This window comes from Vitis vinifera, chromosome 15 (assembly GCF_030704535.1).
Source record: "Vitis vinifera cultivar Pinot Noir 40024 chromosome 15, ASM3070453v1".
Classification (NCBI taxonomy): Eukaryota; Viridiplantae; Streptophyta; class Magnoliopsida; order Vitales; family Vitaceae; genus Vitis; species Vitis vinifera.
The window spans coordinates 19,851,992-19,866,523 of NC_081819.1; the positions used below are offsets into that span (position 1 = coordinate 19,851,992).

General features: G+C 33.6%; 3 protein-coding genes across 5 annotated transcripts; 1 reads left to right on the forward strand and 2 right to left on the reverse strand.

The window, feature by feature from the left end:
• The first annotated feature begins 1,657 nt into the window (after positions 1-1,657).
• Positions 1,658-6,537, forward strand: LOC100241942 (heterogeneous nuclear ribonucleoprotein Q). Of its 3 annotated transcripts, none has more exons than XM_002264798.5 (9): positions 1,658-1,784; positions 3,063-3,510; positions 3,587-3,703; positions 3,838-3,978; positions 4,074-4,250; positions 4,790-4,997; positions 5,693-5,868; positions 5,961-6,046; positions 6,142-6,537. In XM_002264798.5, the coding sequence occupies exons 2-9, from the start codon at positions 3,124-3,126 to the stop codon at positions 6,278-6,280; spliced, it is 1,431 nt and encodes a 476-aa protein (XP_002264834.1). In that variant the 5' UTR covers positions 1,658-1,784; positions 3,063-3,123; the 3' UTR covers positions 6,281-6,537. The 3 variants fall into 3 exon arrangements, with proteins under 3 accessions (XP_002264834.1, XP_010661487.1, XP_010661488.1); XM_010663185.3 differs by having other exon boundaries at positions 1,679-1,784; positions 3,056-3,510; XM_010663186.3 differs by lacking the exon at positions 1,658-1,784 and adding an exon at positions 1,793-2,736.
• A 231-nt stretch (positions 6,538-6,768) lies between these two features.
• LOC104881852 (uncharacterized) lies at positions 6,769-7,419 on the reverse strand. Its single transcript, XM_010663187.3, has one exon. The coding sequence runs from the start codon at positions 7,283-7,285 to the stop codon at positions 6,839-6,841; it is 447 nt and encodes a 148-aa protein (XP_010661489.1). The 5' UTR covers positions 7,286-7,419; the 3' UTR covers positions 6,769-6,838.
• A 1,223-nt stretch (positions 7,420-8,642) lies between these two features.
• Positions 8,643-10,894, reverse strand: LOC100247295 (3-ketoacyl-CoA synthase 1). The gene has a single exon (XM_002264685.4). It carries the CDS (start codon positions 10,505-10,507, stop codon positions 8,915-8,917), a length of 1,593 nt encoding a protein of 530 aa, XP_002264721.1. The 5' UTR covers positions 10,508-10,894; the 3' UTR covers positions 8,643-8,914.
• Positions 10,895-14,532: the final 3,638 nt, after the last annotated feature.

Below are 14,532 nucleotides of genomic sequence, written 5' to 3' on the forward strand. Positions count from 1 at the left end.
CTTCAAGTCATGATTATTTTGTCAAAACAAGAAAGTATTTAAATTTGTACATAACTTCAGACTATGAACTGTTTTTTACATAAATTTGTGCATAACTTCAAGTTATGAACTATTCATTTTATACCTTCCGGTTACATAATATTATTTTGTATAACTTCCAATTATATTGTATGATTAAAAATAAATAATTAGGGATCATATACATAACTTTTGATTATGTATTTGTAATTTTGTAATTTTCCCCATAACTTTTGGTTATAAGGATTACATATATTTTTCATAACTTCTGGTTATGAATTTACCCTATAATTTATAATTTATCTCATAACTTTTGGTTATAGGGATTGTACATATTTATGCATTCAAATAAAATAAGTGAAAATAGAGAGTCAAAGGGTGATAAAGTAGAAAATCATGACATAAGTTTATCACATACCTTTTGTGAGACAAAAGAGAGAAAAATCTTTTTATTTCTCTGAATGGAAGAACGTCTTTCTATTTCTCAAAAAAGGATAACGTCTTTCTATTTCTCTAAAGATAAAAACATCATTCTTATTTCTCTAAATAAAGAAAAATCTTTATATTTTTTTGTAAAGATTATTCGTACTGATAATGTTTTGTAAAACAAAGTGAGAGAAGAAGAAAGCAAGAAAGAGATAATAGAATGCATGGAAAACTCTCTAAAATTTTATTAAGGGTTTATCCCTTTTATAGGGATTTATAAAAGGTATTTATGGATGATCATCTACAAGTTACAATAGTGGTACATAATCTCATATTTTATAACATTATTAAGTTTAAATATTTTTTTATTTTCCTTAATTTTTTATTATTTTTCTTTATTTTCTTTTCATCATATTTCCTCTCAAATTTTATGGAACCAAACATAACTTTAACATTTTTTTTCTTTCTTTCTTTAGGCTATGTTTGGTTCTAGAAATATTGAAAGAAAATGTAAGGGAAAAAAAATAGAGAAAAAAGTATAATAAAATAAAAAAATAAATGAAATAAATAAAAAATAAATTTAAAGTTAATGAATTAACTTTTTTATGTTTACTCAAATTGATTTGACTTATTTCACTCTATTATATAAAGATTAAATAATTAAAAAATACATAAATTTTTAATTATTTTTAATTATTTTTTTATATTTTTTATTATAAAACTAAATATGAAAAATATTTTTTTTTAACATTTTTTTTTCCTTAATACTTTTTAGACCCAAACATAATCTTAATATTTTTATCAAACTAAATATAAGTCAAAACCCACTTTTTTCTTAAATAAATATATTTAATATGTTTTATGATATTAAAGACTTCTAATTAGTCTTTGTTAGGTTAAGAAATTTTTTAAAATTTATTATGTTTACATTTTTTATATTTAATGCATTAAATATTTCTTCTCCGATATAAGTCCATGCAAATTTAAATTTTTTTAATTTGACTAAATCCAACGGTCTAAAATACCAAATTTGTTTCAGTAAATACTAATTTTATTTTATTTTTTTTAAATACTGATTTGATATAAATGAATCTTGAATAAAGTGGAAAAAGACAAAATCACACCTGGAGGACAAACCGATAAGGACGTGGCGAAAACGTGTCAAAATGTGATTGGGTCAACCGGCCAAGTAGACAAACGCTTTACCAATTGGGGGCTTCTGGAAGGTCATTTTGTATGATAAAATCTACAGCCCTAGGGGAGAGAGAAACAGAAAGAAAGAAAGAGAAAGTGAAAGAAAATCCAAAAGGAAAATCACAGCCCACAAAATAAATCCACTGGTATGCACCACTCTCTCTCTTTCTCTCTTTCTCTCACTTGACATCTTCTGTTTTTCCTTCCATATATTTTCCACTTTCTATTTTCCCAAAATTCTCCTTTTTTTTCCTTATTTGCCCCAATTTTGATTTGCCTCTTCCGTGCTTCTCCCAAGCTCATTTTATGCAAATTTGTTGTTTTTTAAATCACCGCCCGTTTGCTTTCTGGGAAATCGTGGGAAAAGAACTGGAAAGGAAAAATCTTGGACTGAATTTCCTGTTTTAATGCTTGCAGCATTTTTTTATTTTTTATTTTTTATTTTTTTGAGATTAGATTCCTTTCAGTTTTGTGATATATATATTTTTTTCCAATAAGGTTTAGGGTTGGATACAATCTTCTCTAGAGTCCATATTGCCATGGTTTCCTTATTTAGATTGCATTATTTTGCACTTCATTTCTTTTGCAAGTTTTGTTGGGTTCCATACCCATATGATTCCTCTGAACATTGATTCACATATCTGGGATTTTTCTATGTGCTTCTATGAATATGTATATTCACGGTTTACTACACAGCGGTTCCAAGGAACATTGAATCACATTTCTGGGTTTTTCTGTATCCTTCTATGAATATATACATTCATGGGCTCTGGTTTAATCTTAAGAGTGTGAATTAGTTTCTTTTTATTTATATTCATTCTCAGATCTTATATGGAAACGTATGTTCAGCTTTAGATGACATATTGTTGGGCCAATTTGATTTTAGGTTTACTTCATTTTGAAAATGGAATGTTTGGTGTTAATTTTTTTTCCATTTTTGTGAGAATTTTCACCGGGGAGAAGCCTCTTTTTGTTATCTGTTTGGTTGACATCTGATAGAAAGAAAAGTGAAAGGAATTTGAAGTCATACATTTCCGGTGTTTGACTTCTATGAACTGCCCACAAGAAAAGAAAGGGCTTCAACGAAAACTCAGTCAAGTAATTTAAGACACTTTGTTGAGTTTCTCTTTTTGTAGAACTAAAATCAATACAAATTTTCTTTTATGATTTTTCTTCTCCTTTCCACCAATTTCTCATCAACTAAATGTAGCCAGGGGAGTTGGTGGGACAGGTGGAGAATACTCTGAACATTCTCCTTTCACTGTTAATTTTGCTACTTACCCAAAACATACCATGAAATTCTTCTGACCCTGCGAGTTTTCTTGGCCTTGCATTCTCTCTGTTGCCTGCCTGTGCCATATTTGTGCATTATGCATATTTTATGGCTTCAATTCACCCTCCATAATTACCATGCAAGCTTGCAGGTAATTTGGGAGCAGGTGAAGTCCAATTTCTTTATGCCAAGGTCTGGATCGTGAAGCAGTCATGGCAGAGGGCACAGAAGTTGAGGATAGGGTGGATCTTGATGATGATAATTACATGGAAGAAATGGATGATGATGTTGAAGAACAAATAGAAGATGGAGTAGAGGGAGGCGGTGATGAAAATGTTGAAGAAGAATATGAGGATTCAAAAGCTGGGGGCAGTGGCGAAGATCAATTGCTGGAAGTGGACGAAAGCCGTATTGCTAATGAACCTCTGAAAGATGAAGAAAATCCTACTGCTTCTGTTGATGAAGATGAAAAAGAGAAGCATGCTCAACTTCTTGCCCTTCCTCCTCATGGTTCTGAAATTTTCATTGGTGGGCTTCCTCGAGAAGCCTTGGAAGAAGATCTGAGGGATCTGTGTGAACCGATTGGCGAAGCTTTGGAGGTGAAAACTGCAGCATATATGACTTTTCTTTGTTGGAGATTTTCAATATGGTTTCAATTTCATAATAATTTTGCAGGTAAGGCTGATGAAAAATAGGGATTCAGGTGAAAGCAAGGGTTATGCTTTTATATCCTTCAAAACAAAGGAGATTGCACAGAAGGCCATTGAAGAGTTACATAGTAAAGAATTCAAGGTATCCTGGTGCTTTATGATAGTCCAACTGTTTTTGGTGAATTCTTGTGATGTTTAGAATGATTCAGTCCTTGAGCCCAGACCGTCTTCCATTGCTTTTCTTATGTCAATTTTTCCTGGATGTAATTGCTGCAGGGGAGAACAATAAGATGTTCTCTATCTGAATCTAAACACAGATTGTTCATTGGCAATGTCCCAAAGAGCTGGACAGATGATGAATTCAGAAAAGTCATTGAGGATATTGGTCCTGGTGCTGAGAACATTGAACTTATAAAGGTGCAGTTTTGAATTGAAATTGACTATCCACCTTATTTTAAGAATGAATAGACGAATGCTTATGTGAGAGTCTAATGCCTTTTGTTTAATTACAGGATCCTCAAAATCCAAGCCGTAATCGTGGTTTTGCTTTTGTTGAGTATTACAACAATGCTTGTGCAGATTATGGGAGGCAGAAAATGTCTAGTTCAAATTTCAAGCTAGATGGCAATACCCCGACAGTTAGCTGGGCTGATCCAAAGAGTACATCTGATCATTCTGCTGCCGCACAGGTATAGTCCAAAGCAATAAGAATAGCCATTGTTCTTAAAAGTGAAATACAAAATGCGCCTTTAATAAAGGCTCAACTTGCTCTGTAACGTGTGGCCCCAGTGCGTATGCATAACCACATAGGTGCTCATTCACGGCCTGTGGAGTCACTCAGGTGATAACCTGAAAATAATTAAAACTATAATCTGCATTAATGTGGATCATTGGATCTTAATGAATCAAATGTAGTAACAAGATGAAACAAAATAGTCTGCCTCCTAGGTTTGTGACGGTTCCTCAGGTCCTTGATTGTGAGTACCTGAGATGAACTTTTAACAGGAGGGGACTTTTAAGTCAAATTCTCCAAATTATTTTACTTATTTTTAGTCAAATGACTAATTGTAGCTGTTTTTTGTGGAGAGATTAAAGAATCAACTAGATTCTTTTTTTGTGGAGAACTGGTGGAGACCTTATTTTGCTTCACAATGTCTTCCTATGTGATGAAAAATTAGTAAGCTGCTAGTCTTAAAAAAAATTGATCTTCTTGTGTTGGGATTCTCAGGTAAAGGCTCTTTATGTGAAAAATATTCCTGAAAATACTACTACTGAACAACTGAAGGAACTGTTCCAACGCCATGGGGAAGTCACAAAAGTTGTTATGCCACCTGCCAAATCTGGTCAAAGCAAACGGGATTTTGGATTCATCCATTTTGCTGAAAGGTCGAGTGCATTGAAGGCTGTCAAGGATACAGAGAAACATGAAATTGATGGTACTTTTCTCACACCAAGGTTGTCTGAAAATTTAAATGAGGGACAAGACTATTCTAGATGGGGCTGAACTGTTCTCTAGACTCCCTGAACAGCCCCCTCAGTTTAAAATAAATGAATATAAAGGAAAATATAAACCTTGAAATGACATCAAAAGCTGCATGAAGCATTTGATAATCTCATCTTTACCCTAAAAATTATTTTAAAAAAAAGCTCTTTCATTGTCTTAGTTATGTCTTTTAGCATGTTATTTATTTTAAATTTTTTTTCTCAATATTTTTCTAAGATAGAGTAAATGTTATATTTCTAGAATAATCTCTTTAGGAGAAGAAAAAAAAAAGTTGGACAATTTTACAACAGCTATTGAAGGTAATTTATGGTGAAGATGCTGCCGTTATGAGGATAATTAACAACATTCATCAATCTATTCTGATTAGATTTGTGTTCAAGAAGATATTTGGACATTAGAGATACTAGCAGAGTTTCTCCCAAGTACTAAATAGAAAATACATAGTGATGGTTTCTGTCGCACATAATTGATGTCTTCAAATTTCAACATATAGATAAAATTGTAAGATGAGAATAGTAATTCTTGGTTGGGTGCTAGTGCTACTAGACTTTGCTTCAAAACTTACCTCTTGTTTGTTGAGTTTGCTGCATGTCAGAAAATAAAACATTCGTTCAATTTGAACCACAGGCCAGGCATTGGACGTTTCCCTTGCTAAGCCTCAGAGTGATAAAAAGTTTGAGGGCGTCCATCCTTACAGTTCTGGGCATCCAAATTTTCTTCCACACCCAGGGTATGGTGGTTTTGGTGGAAATCCATATGGCTCTCTAGGGCCTGGATATGGCGTTTCGGCTCCATTTCAGCAGGTATGTTAGCGAGCTTGCACCATTCTCCTTGTCCCTTGATTTATGTTCCTTATCGGTTAAATTTTAACCTAAGGATTTGCACACATCAACAGCCAGTGATATATGGTAGGGGGCCAATGCCAGCAGGAATGCATATGGTGCCAATGGTGCTACCAGATGGTCGAATTGGCTATGTTCTGTAAGTTGCAGTTCCTTCCAAATTATGGTCATCCCTACTTTTCCACTGCAGAATGGTTTTTCTTATAGCTTATACTGGCCTTGGCAATTATGCAGACAGCAACCTGGAGTACAGATGCCACCTCCAAGGCCTCGAAGAAACGAACGCAGTAATGGGTCAAGCGGACAGCAAGGACGAGGGGGAAGTAGTGGAAGTGGCGATGACAACCGCAGTAGAAGGTACCGGCCCTATTAGCAGCAGGAGCAGCAGAATGAAGACATGTTGTAGTGTTTTTTCTTGTTTTTGCTTTTTTTCATTTTGGACAGGAGAATACATAGATATAGTTTGTAGTTGGTTGAGTAGTTATGCCTAACAAATAACAAACCCTACCTGGCCAGCCTTCCTTCCTTCCCAAGAAAAAGAAAGAGTTAGAACCATTAAAACAAGGAGTCGTTTACAGTACGAATAATGTTTCTAATATATTCAGTTGATGTTGCATTAATGTTTTTTCACATTTGTCCCCAGCTTCTTGAGCTTCCTTTTATGATTCTTGAGTTCTTCATGGCTTCTTGTCCTTCTCACAGATTTGGGTTCACTTGATGAGAATTGATGATTCCACATACAAAGTCGAAAAGAACATTTCTTCTTAGAAAAGGTGGGGTGTTAGGGTTTTAGCCCAATCTCTCATCCGGCCGATTAGATGGTATATGTTGAAACAAATCAAGAAATAAGTCAAATGCTTGTATTTGAAAGAAAAATTATATTCCCAATAGAAAGTAAGTATTGGACAAAAACAATGAAATTGGGTTCAATTCAAGTATCTAAGAGCTCCTGAAGACGCCTTTCCAAGTCATCCAACCTGCTTCCCCAATCGCCCTTTATGCACAAGGGCTTCAAATTGCTATTGCTATAATCCAAGGAATCCTCCGCTGAGCCTCCCCTGTTGCCGCCCACAGAGGATGACTCTCTCTTCTTCTTTTTCTTGTTTCCACTCCCACTGATTCTCTTCTTCTTCTGAGCGGCGGCTCTCTGCAAAGCCCACAACACATCTGACCCGCTCAGCTGTCTTCCATCTCCAATTTCTTTCAGGTCGAGATTGGATTTGAAGAAGGTGGTATCTCCGGCGCTAGATGAGGCGTCATCTTGAGGCTGCGCTGAGAGGTGCCGTCGTTGATTCGAGTGAACCGCGACAGTTTGGGGAAAATTGGAGATGGGGATGACTGAAAATGACCTCCATGAGATCGAGGACGCGGTCCACATGCTTCTCCTTCCTCTCTTCCTCTCTTCCTCTGTCTCTCTCCCCTCTCACAGTTGAGCTAAAAGATGAGCCGCGAACCTCTCCCGTCATTTGTTTAAACGACGCCGGTTCCTCCGTTTCCTTTTTGAGTTGAAATGACACCGTTTCTTGTTTTCTCACTTGCGGGTGTAACTTGGGCTAGCTGGTCCCACCTAGCCTAAATCCAACCCCACATTTGGGTGGATTTGGGTAATGTTTTGGATACTCAAGTTGGGATTGGGTTACGTTTTTCGTTTCCGATCCTTTGAGATTGGGCCAAGACATGAAGAATCCAAATTTGATTTAACCTTTTTATAATATCTATAATATATTTATTTATTTTTAAAAAAAAATATCAAATTATATTATATCATATCATATATTTTTTATTTTTTAAAAATATATAAATTGATTTTTAATTTTGTTATTGTTATCTTGAAATTTGGTCATATTTATTATTTAAATGTTTATATAAATATATTAAAAAAAAGTTTTTTAAAAAATACTATAAATAAATTTTGAATTATATAATCGAATAACTTGACTAATTGAAAGTTAACTCGAACTTAGAGAAATAAAGTTGAGTTAAACTTTGATTCAGTATCTCAAATTAAAGGTTAAATTGAATTTAACTTAGATTAACTATCAATTTGTCCAACTTGTTCAAATTACAACACTAATCTCATTAAAATGATATTTTTTAAGATGATAATGAGATGAATTTTTTTATTATCTCGATTATATATATATATATAAAATAATTTAATTTAGTTTTTAAATTTTCTCCTTTTTAATACATATAAATTAATAATTTTGGATAAATTAAAATATGACTTTTAAAAAAATAATATTTTCTAATTTTAATATTAGGTTATGTAACCATATATTTTTCTGAATAAAATTACCCTTACTAAATTTGGAAAAAGTTAAAAAAAAAAAATATCAAACCCAAACAAATGTTTAGTCTCATCGATGCCAACAAATTTGACGGGACGTAAAATTCCTTCACAGGCCCGAAGCCTAGCCTTGAGTGAACTTTGACCCAGCCCACATCTAGGCCAGATTGACCATCAAAGCTCAAAAGATCTAAAATTAACATAGAGTAGACAAGATCTGACCTACAAATAGTGGGAAATAGCAAAGATTAGGGTCTGACTTGAGCCCGTCCGGTTCACGTGGCTGTAATTTTGTGGGGCTAAGAAGTTTAAAGCGATGGGAAGTATGTAAAGCCAACAAAAATCTGGACATATGCTGAGAATTGGGCAATGATTTTGTCATTGGGACAGACCCTCTCAGGGTCGCAATTGGCCCATTTGAAAAGTTGATCCGGGTTCCATTACAATTTGCACAGGCCTTGATCATTTCCAAGCACGAAAATGAGAAAATCTGAATATCAACTATCCAAGCAAGGTCATTTTCCGATGTTATACACCTTGGGATTTTTTCTAACCCCTTTTTCTCAATGACAGAGCCAGAAAATACCAAATAAATCAACACTTCCAGACGATGTCTGGTGTTGGTCCACCATCAAATTTAGTACATTCGAAAAAGAAAAAAAAAGAAGGAAAAATTACAAACATTTAAAAAAAAAAAAAAAAAAAAAGGAACGATAACTAAGGCTTTGTTGCATCGACGGGAACCTTGACTGGGTAACGATCTACTGAGTCAGCCCAGGGGTTATCTCCAGACTCACCCACTGGAATCTCCCTCAGAGATCTCCAAACGGCACTGTTACACTTGAAACCCGATCCGAATGCAATCTGCCAGACCCGGTCGCCTCCCGAGACCCGACCCTTTGCCTCTGTGTAGGCCAACTCGTACCACAGTGAGCTGCTGGAGGTGTTCCCGAATCGGTGGAGAGTCATCCTGGATGGCTCCATGTGCCATTCACTGAGTTGCAAGTTCTTCTGCAACTCGTCCAGCACAGCCCTCCCTCCTGCATGTATGCAGAAATGCTCAAACGCCTTCTTGAAATCTGGTATGTACGGCTTCACCCTCGCCTTCATCAGCTTCCTCCTCACCAGGGTTACGAAGAACATGAACTGCTCTGAAAATGGCAGGACAAGAGGACCCAGTGTGGTAATATTGGTCTTCAATGCATCTCCTGCTACCGCCATTAATTCTCTAGCCAGTGACACGCCGATTGTACCCTTGTCGTCTTCTCTCTGGTAAACGCAATTGTAGCTGTTGTCGTCTGCGCCCTTGTGGGTCCGGACGGTGTGGACGAGCTCGTACTTGGAGCGACTCCGGTCGCGGGACTTGTTGGAGAGGAGCACGGCCGCGCCGCCCATGCGGAAGATGCAGTTACAGAGAAGCATGGAGCGGTCATTCCCGAAATACCAATTGAGAGTGATGTTTTCCGTGCTGACAACGACGGCATAAGTGTTTGGTTTTGCTTTGAGGAGATGTTTCGCGAGGTCTATAGAGATGAGGCCTGCGCTGCAGCCCATTCCGCCCAGATTGTAGCTGCTGATGTCGGTTCTGAGCTTGTAGTGGTTGACGATCATAGCTGAGAGAGATGGAGTTGGATTGAATAAGCTGCAGTTCACGATGAGTATCCCGATGTCGCTGGGTTTGACACCGGTTTTGCTGAAAAGCGAGTCCAGTGCGCCGAACATCACCGCCTCCGCCTCCGCTCGTGCCTCCTTCATGCACAGATTCGGCGGTCTGGAGGTGATCCCACTCGGAAGATACGTCTCGTCTCCCAAACCGGACCGGGTAGAGATCCGCCGCTGGAACTGAACCGTCTCCTCCTCGAATTTCCCATTTTCCTCTGTCATCTCCAAGAACGACTCTACCGACATCTTCCGACCATCCTCCGGCTTGTAGCAAGCAAAATCCACCAGATAAACCGGGCTGGGCCGCTTCGCCCAGTAGACCCCCAAGAGGAAGAGCAGCACCGCCGAACCAGTTACCGCCGTCGCCGTATCAACGAGAAGCGCCCGACTCGTCCACAAATCAGAAACATCATCAAACCTCAACCCAGTGATCTGAACCACCGTCGCCACCAACAACGGCAAAACAACCCCAAATTTCAAAACAGTGGCGGCGTTACACGAATACCCATAACCCAATTTCACGTACTTGAGCTTCACAGACTGCAAAAAGTCCGGCAACTTCTGCCGGATCTTGATAACCACGGATGACGAGTCCTTAAACGCCATCTCCGCTGTCAACCTCTCCTTATCCATCTCTATACTACCCATCTCTCTCTCTCTCTCTCTCTCTCTTACTCTTCCTCTCTTTCTGAGAATTAAGAGAAGAGAAGAGAGAGCATATATAAGAAGCAGATGCAATGCTACAAGGTTGGAACACTTTGTTGGATGTGAAAGAGAAAAGAGACTAAAAGCTGTACAACCCAATATAGAATAATTAATTATGTGCAAGAAAGAAAGCTGTACACAGAGTATTGAATTTAATGCAATTTAGTTGTTTCAATCAGATATAGTTCAACCACCAGGATGAGGAGGAAGAAGAGTATGCAAGAAAGGAAAGGAAAGAGAAGAGAAAAAAATAAAAAGAAAAAAAGAAAAAAAATAAAAAACAAAGCCCCCAAGTGTTAAAATCAATTCCAAGGATGAATTTTGGTAATGTGGTTACAGTGTAGGTGATGACTACGTAGCCATATGACAGTTTTGGGAGCTTTCGTTCAAGCAAAATGAAAGTCACTGGTTGAAATGTCGCTGTCTTTTATTTTGGGCTTCCATTTTTGCCTCTCTTCTTCTCCTCCTTACGACACAATAATTTTGTTTGCGTTTTTACAAACAAGACAAACGCATGTGAAATTACATATCTACTCTTACATCCATCCTCGTAAAAAAAAATGGATTGTTTTTCAAAGCATTTTACATTAATCTCCTCAAACTTATTTAACAAAAAATATTTTTCCATAAACAGGTCCTAATTTTCAAAGCATTTTCAAATATAATGTGATTTTTATTTTTTTGTTTCTCACTTTGAAAATGAAGGGCACAAAAAAAAGAAGAAAAAACGTTTTAAAGTTAATTTAAGAACGATATTTAAATATTTTCTTCCTTTGTGTTTTTTGTATTTCAGACTACATTTTTGGGAAAGGTGTCTTTCCATGCACCCATGCAGAAACAAAATTATAAATTAAAAACTCAAGTCATAAAATATAAATTTTAAGTCATCATTTTTAAATAATTATATAAAAATAATTAGTATTTTATATAGTTTTTTATAATAAAAAATATATACTAAATTTTAATGTTACATGTATTATTTTTTATCATTTTAAGTATTATTTTTTATTTATGACTATATAAAACTTGAATTATTTTTAGAGATTTCCTATTTTATTATTATTTTTTTATGAATGATTGAAAATGCATTTTCTTTTCTTTATGCTAATGTTTGTGGGTCATGGTCTTTCTTTTTCATTTTATTGTTTATGTAATACATTTTTTATTTTGAGGTGGAAAAAAGGGGGAAAAATTAGGAGAGAAGGAGAAAAGAAGGATGACCATTTTGGAAGAATTGTGGAAGAGGGGAGGTTAGATTGGTAATTTCATATATTTTTATATTTAAAAAATAAATGAATAAAATTAGTGGGTTTAAGGGGAAAAGGTGGCAAGTTGAAATAAAACCCTTGGAGTATTTTGATCTATCTTCCCATGGAGGCGGTCCCACGTGGCATTGTCAGATATGGCATGTTTACGAATTGAATAAGGGTAGTTTGGGAATGTCAATTTGGACGGGTGGGCGTTGGTCACTAGCCAACAAGAAGCAATAAATTAAAGGTCAAAGACGGTGGCCCTATTATTTGCCCAAAGTCTTAGCCTCTTAGGTCCAAGCAATCTTTTTGAGTTCCTTTTGGCACGTGCCACTTCTAATCATATTCTTGAAAACCCAAAATATTCATTGGGTACGTGGCACTCTTCAAAATCTTTTTCCATATCATATATTTTATTTAATTAAAATTGTTTGTGGTATGAATCTTTTGGAAGCATGTGTCCTATGAATGTAACTTATGATACAAATTCCCAGCCATGATGTTACCAAAAAATGTTAAATTATTTTTAAAAACTATAATTTATCAATTCTAAGCCCCTCTCTTGATTGACTCCTCTAAACCAAAAGCTCTTGTTTAGTTTATTAAAAAGTTTTTATATCCTTAAAAGGGAATTTAATACGAAAACTATTTGAAAAAACTTCCATTTATTTATTAAATTATGATTTTGGTTTCTTAAAATAATAATTATTTTCATAAGATCAAGCAAAGGAAATTAATTAAAAAAATATTTGTTTTTTTTTAAATATTGTCCTTCCCAATTTTTGGATTAAGCTAGTATATTAGTACATAAAAATTATGTGTGAGGGTGTGTTAGGGTTTGTTTTGGAATTGTTTTTTAAAACAATTTTTTCTGTTTTTCAAAATATAAAATATAAAAAAAAAAGTGTTTGATAATAAAAAACTATTATTAAAAATAACACACTAGATATAAAAATTATTTTTAAAATATTAAAAATAAGTTAAAAACATTTTATGTTTTTAAAACAGACTTTTTCAAAAACAGTTATAAATAGACACTTATTTTAAAAATTATTCTCAAAAACCATTTTTCAAAATTATTTTCAAAAATAGTCACCAAACATATCCTTATTTTATTTATGTATATATTATAACTTCTTATTTTATCTATTTTATTATGCTTCATTGTGTATCAATTTGACATGTCAATCTCGACTTTAGTCAATAACAAGAACACCCTCAAAATTTTGACCCAATTCATTTCTATGTTTTTTTTTTTTAATAAGTGGGTCAAATTCAAAGTGGTTCATTGCACATTACTTGTTCTTAAATCATGCAATATTTTGTGGAGTTTTATTTTAATTATATAAAAATTGGTAGAAGTAGAGAAAGATAAGAGTACAAATCTATCCTTCTAGATTTCTTTTATTTATAAAAATATGTAGAAGTCAAAATCATCCTTTTCTCTTCCTTTTTTTGTTTTTTTTGGTCCCTTACTTTGGGGGTCATGTTTCGTATTATTTATTTATTTTTCAGATGAAAGTGATCACTAAGGTAACAAGTAATCTTTTTAGATCCATTTTTATAGAAATGATATAGATAGGTACAAATTTGCAATAGAATCAAACCAATGTCTTGTACAATACTCAATCTAGCTATCAAATCTGCTAATGCACTCTTCTATGATAAACAATGGTGAGAAAAAGAAAAAGAAAAAAAGGAAAAAAAAAAAGAAGAGAAAAATATAAAATAGATTTAAAATTAACAAATTATTTTTATTTTTTATTTTTTATATAAAAAATAATTAATTTGATAATGTATAGGTTGGAATTGATTTTTATTTTGTTTTTATTTTTTTCATAATAAAATAAAGAGAGAATTATTTTTATTAATATTTTTTTCTTAATACTTTCCTAAAATTAATTTTAATTATATTTTCTTTCCTTTTTGTTTTATAGTAAAATCAAATAAATAAAAAATCATTTTTTTAAAAAAAAATTTCTCATTACTTTCCTATAATCATTGTTTAAATTATTTCATTTTTATATAAAAAAAGTTAAAATAAGTTTTAAAAATTTATTAATGGAATTGATTTTTTTATATTTGGTTTTATTAACAAAAATATCAAATACAATTAAAATTAATTAAAATTTGTTCTCTAAAATTATTCTCTGTTTCACTTTATTTTTAAAGACTATTTCCAAAGAATAACACTCAAACATTACTATGAACACTAAAAATAGTTTTTTTATTTTTAAAAATGAGAAACTATTTTTAAATCAATGGTCAAATAGGCTCTAATCTTTTGATCTTAAAAACTATTTTAAGCATACTAGAAGATTTGCAACTAAATCGAACTTCTTAATGCCATCAAGTTTGAATCTCAACTTTGAAACACAAACCACTTAGCAAACATAGCTAAAAGTCTACATAAGTAGTTAATCAATAAATGAAGCATGATTAGAATGTTGAATAGGAATGAACATGGAACATTCAATTAAATTTTTATTTTTTATTTTTAAATATGTTCCATTATTTATTAAAAATAAAAATAATGCAAATTTTTTGTTGGAATTTTGATTCATCTCTGTCAAATCATATCGTAATTCATTTTTATTATCGTTCTTATTCACATTCATTTGAAACACATTTAAATATTAAACTATCAATTTTTTTAGAATTTTTTTTTATAGGATTTAGGTTATCAGACAAAGTTTTGATACTACATTAAACTATTAA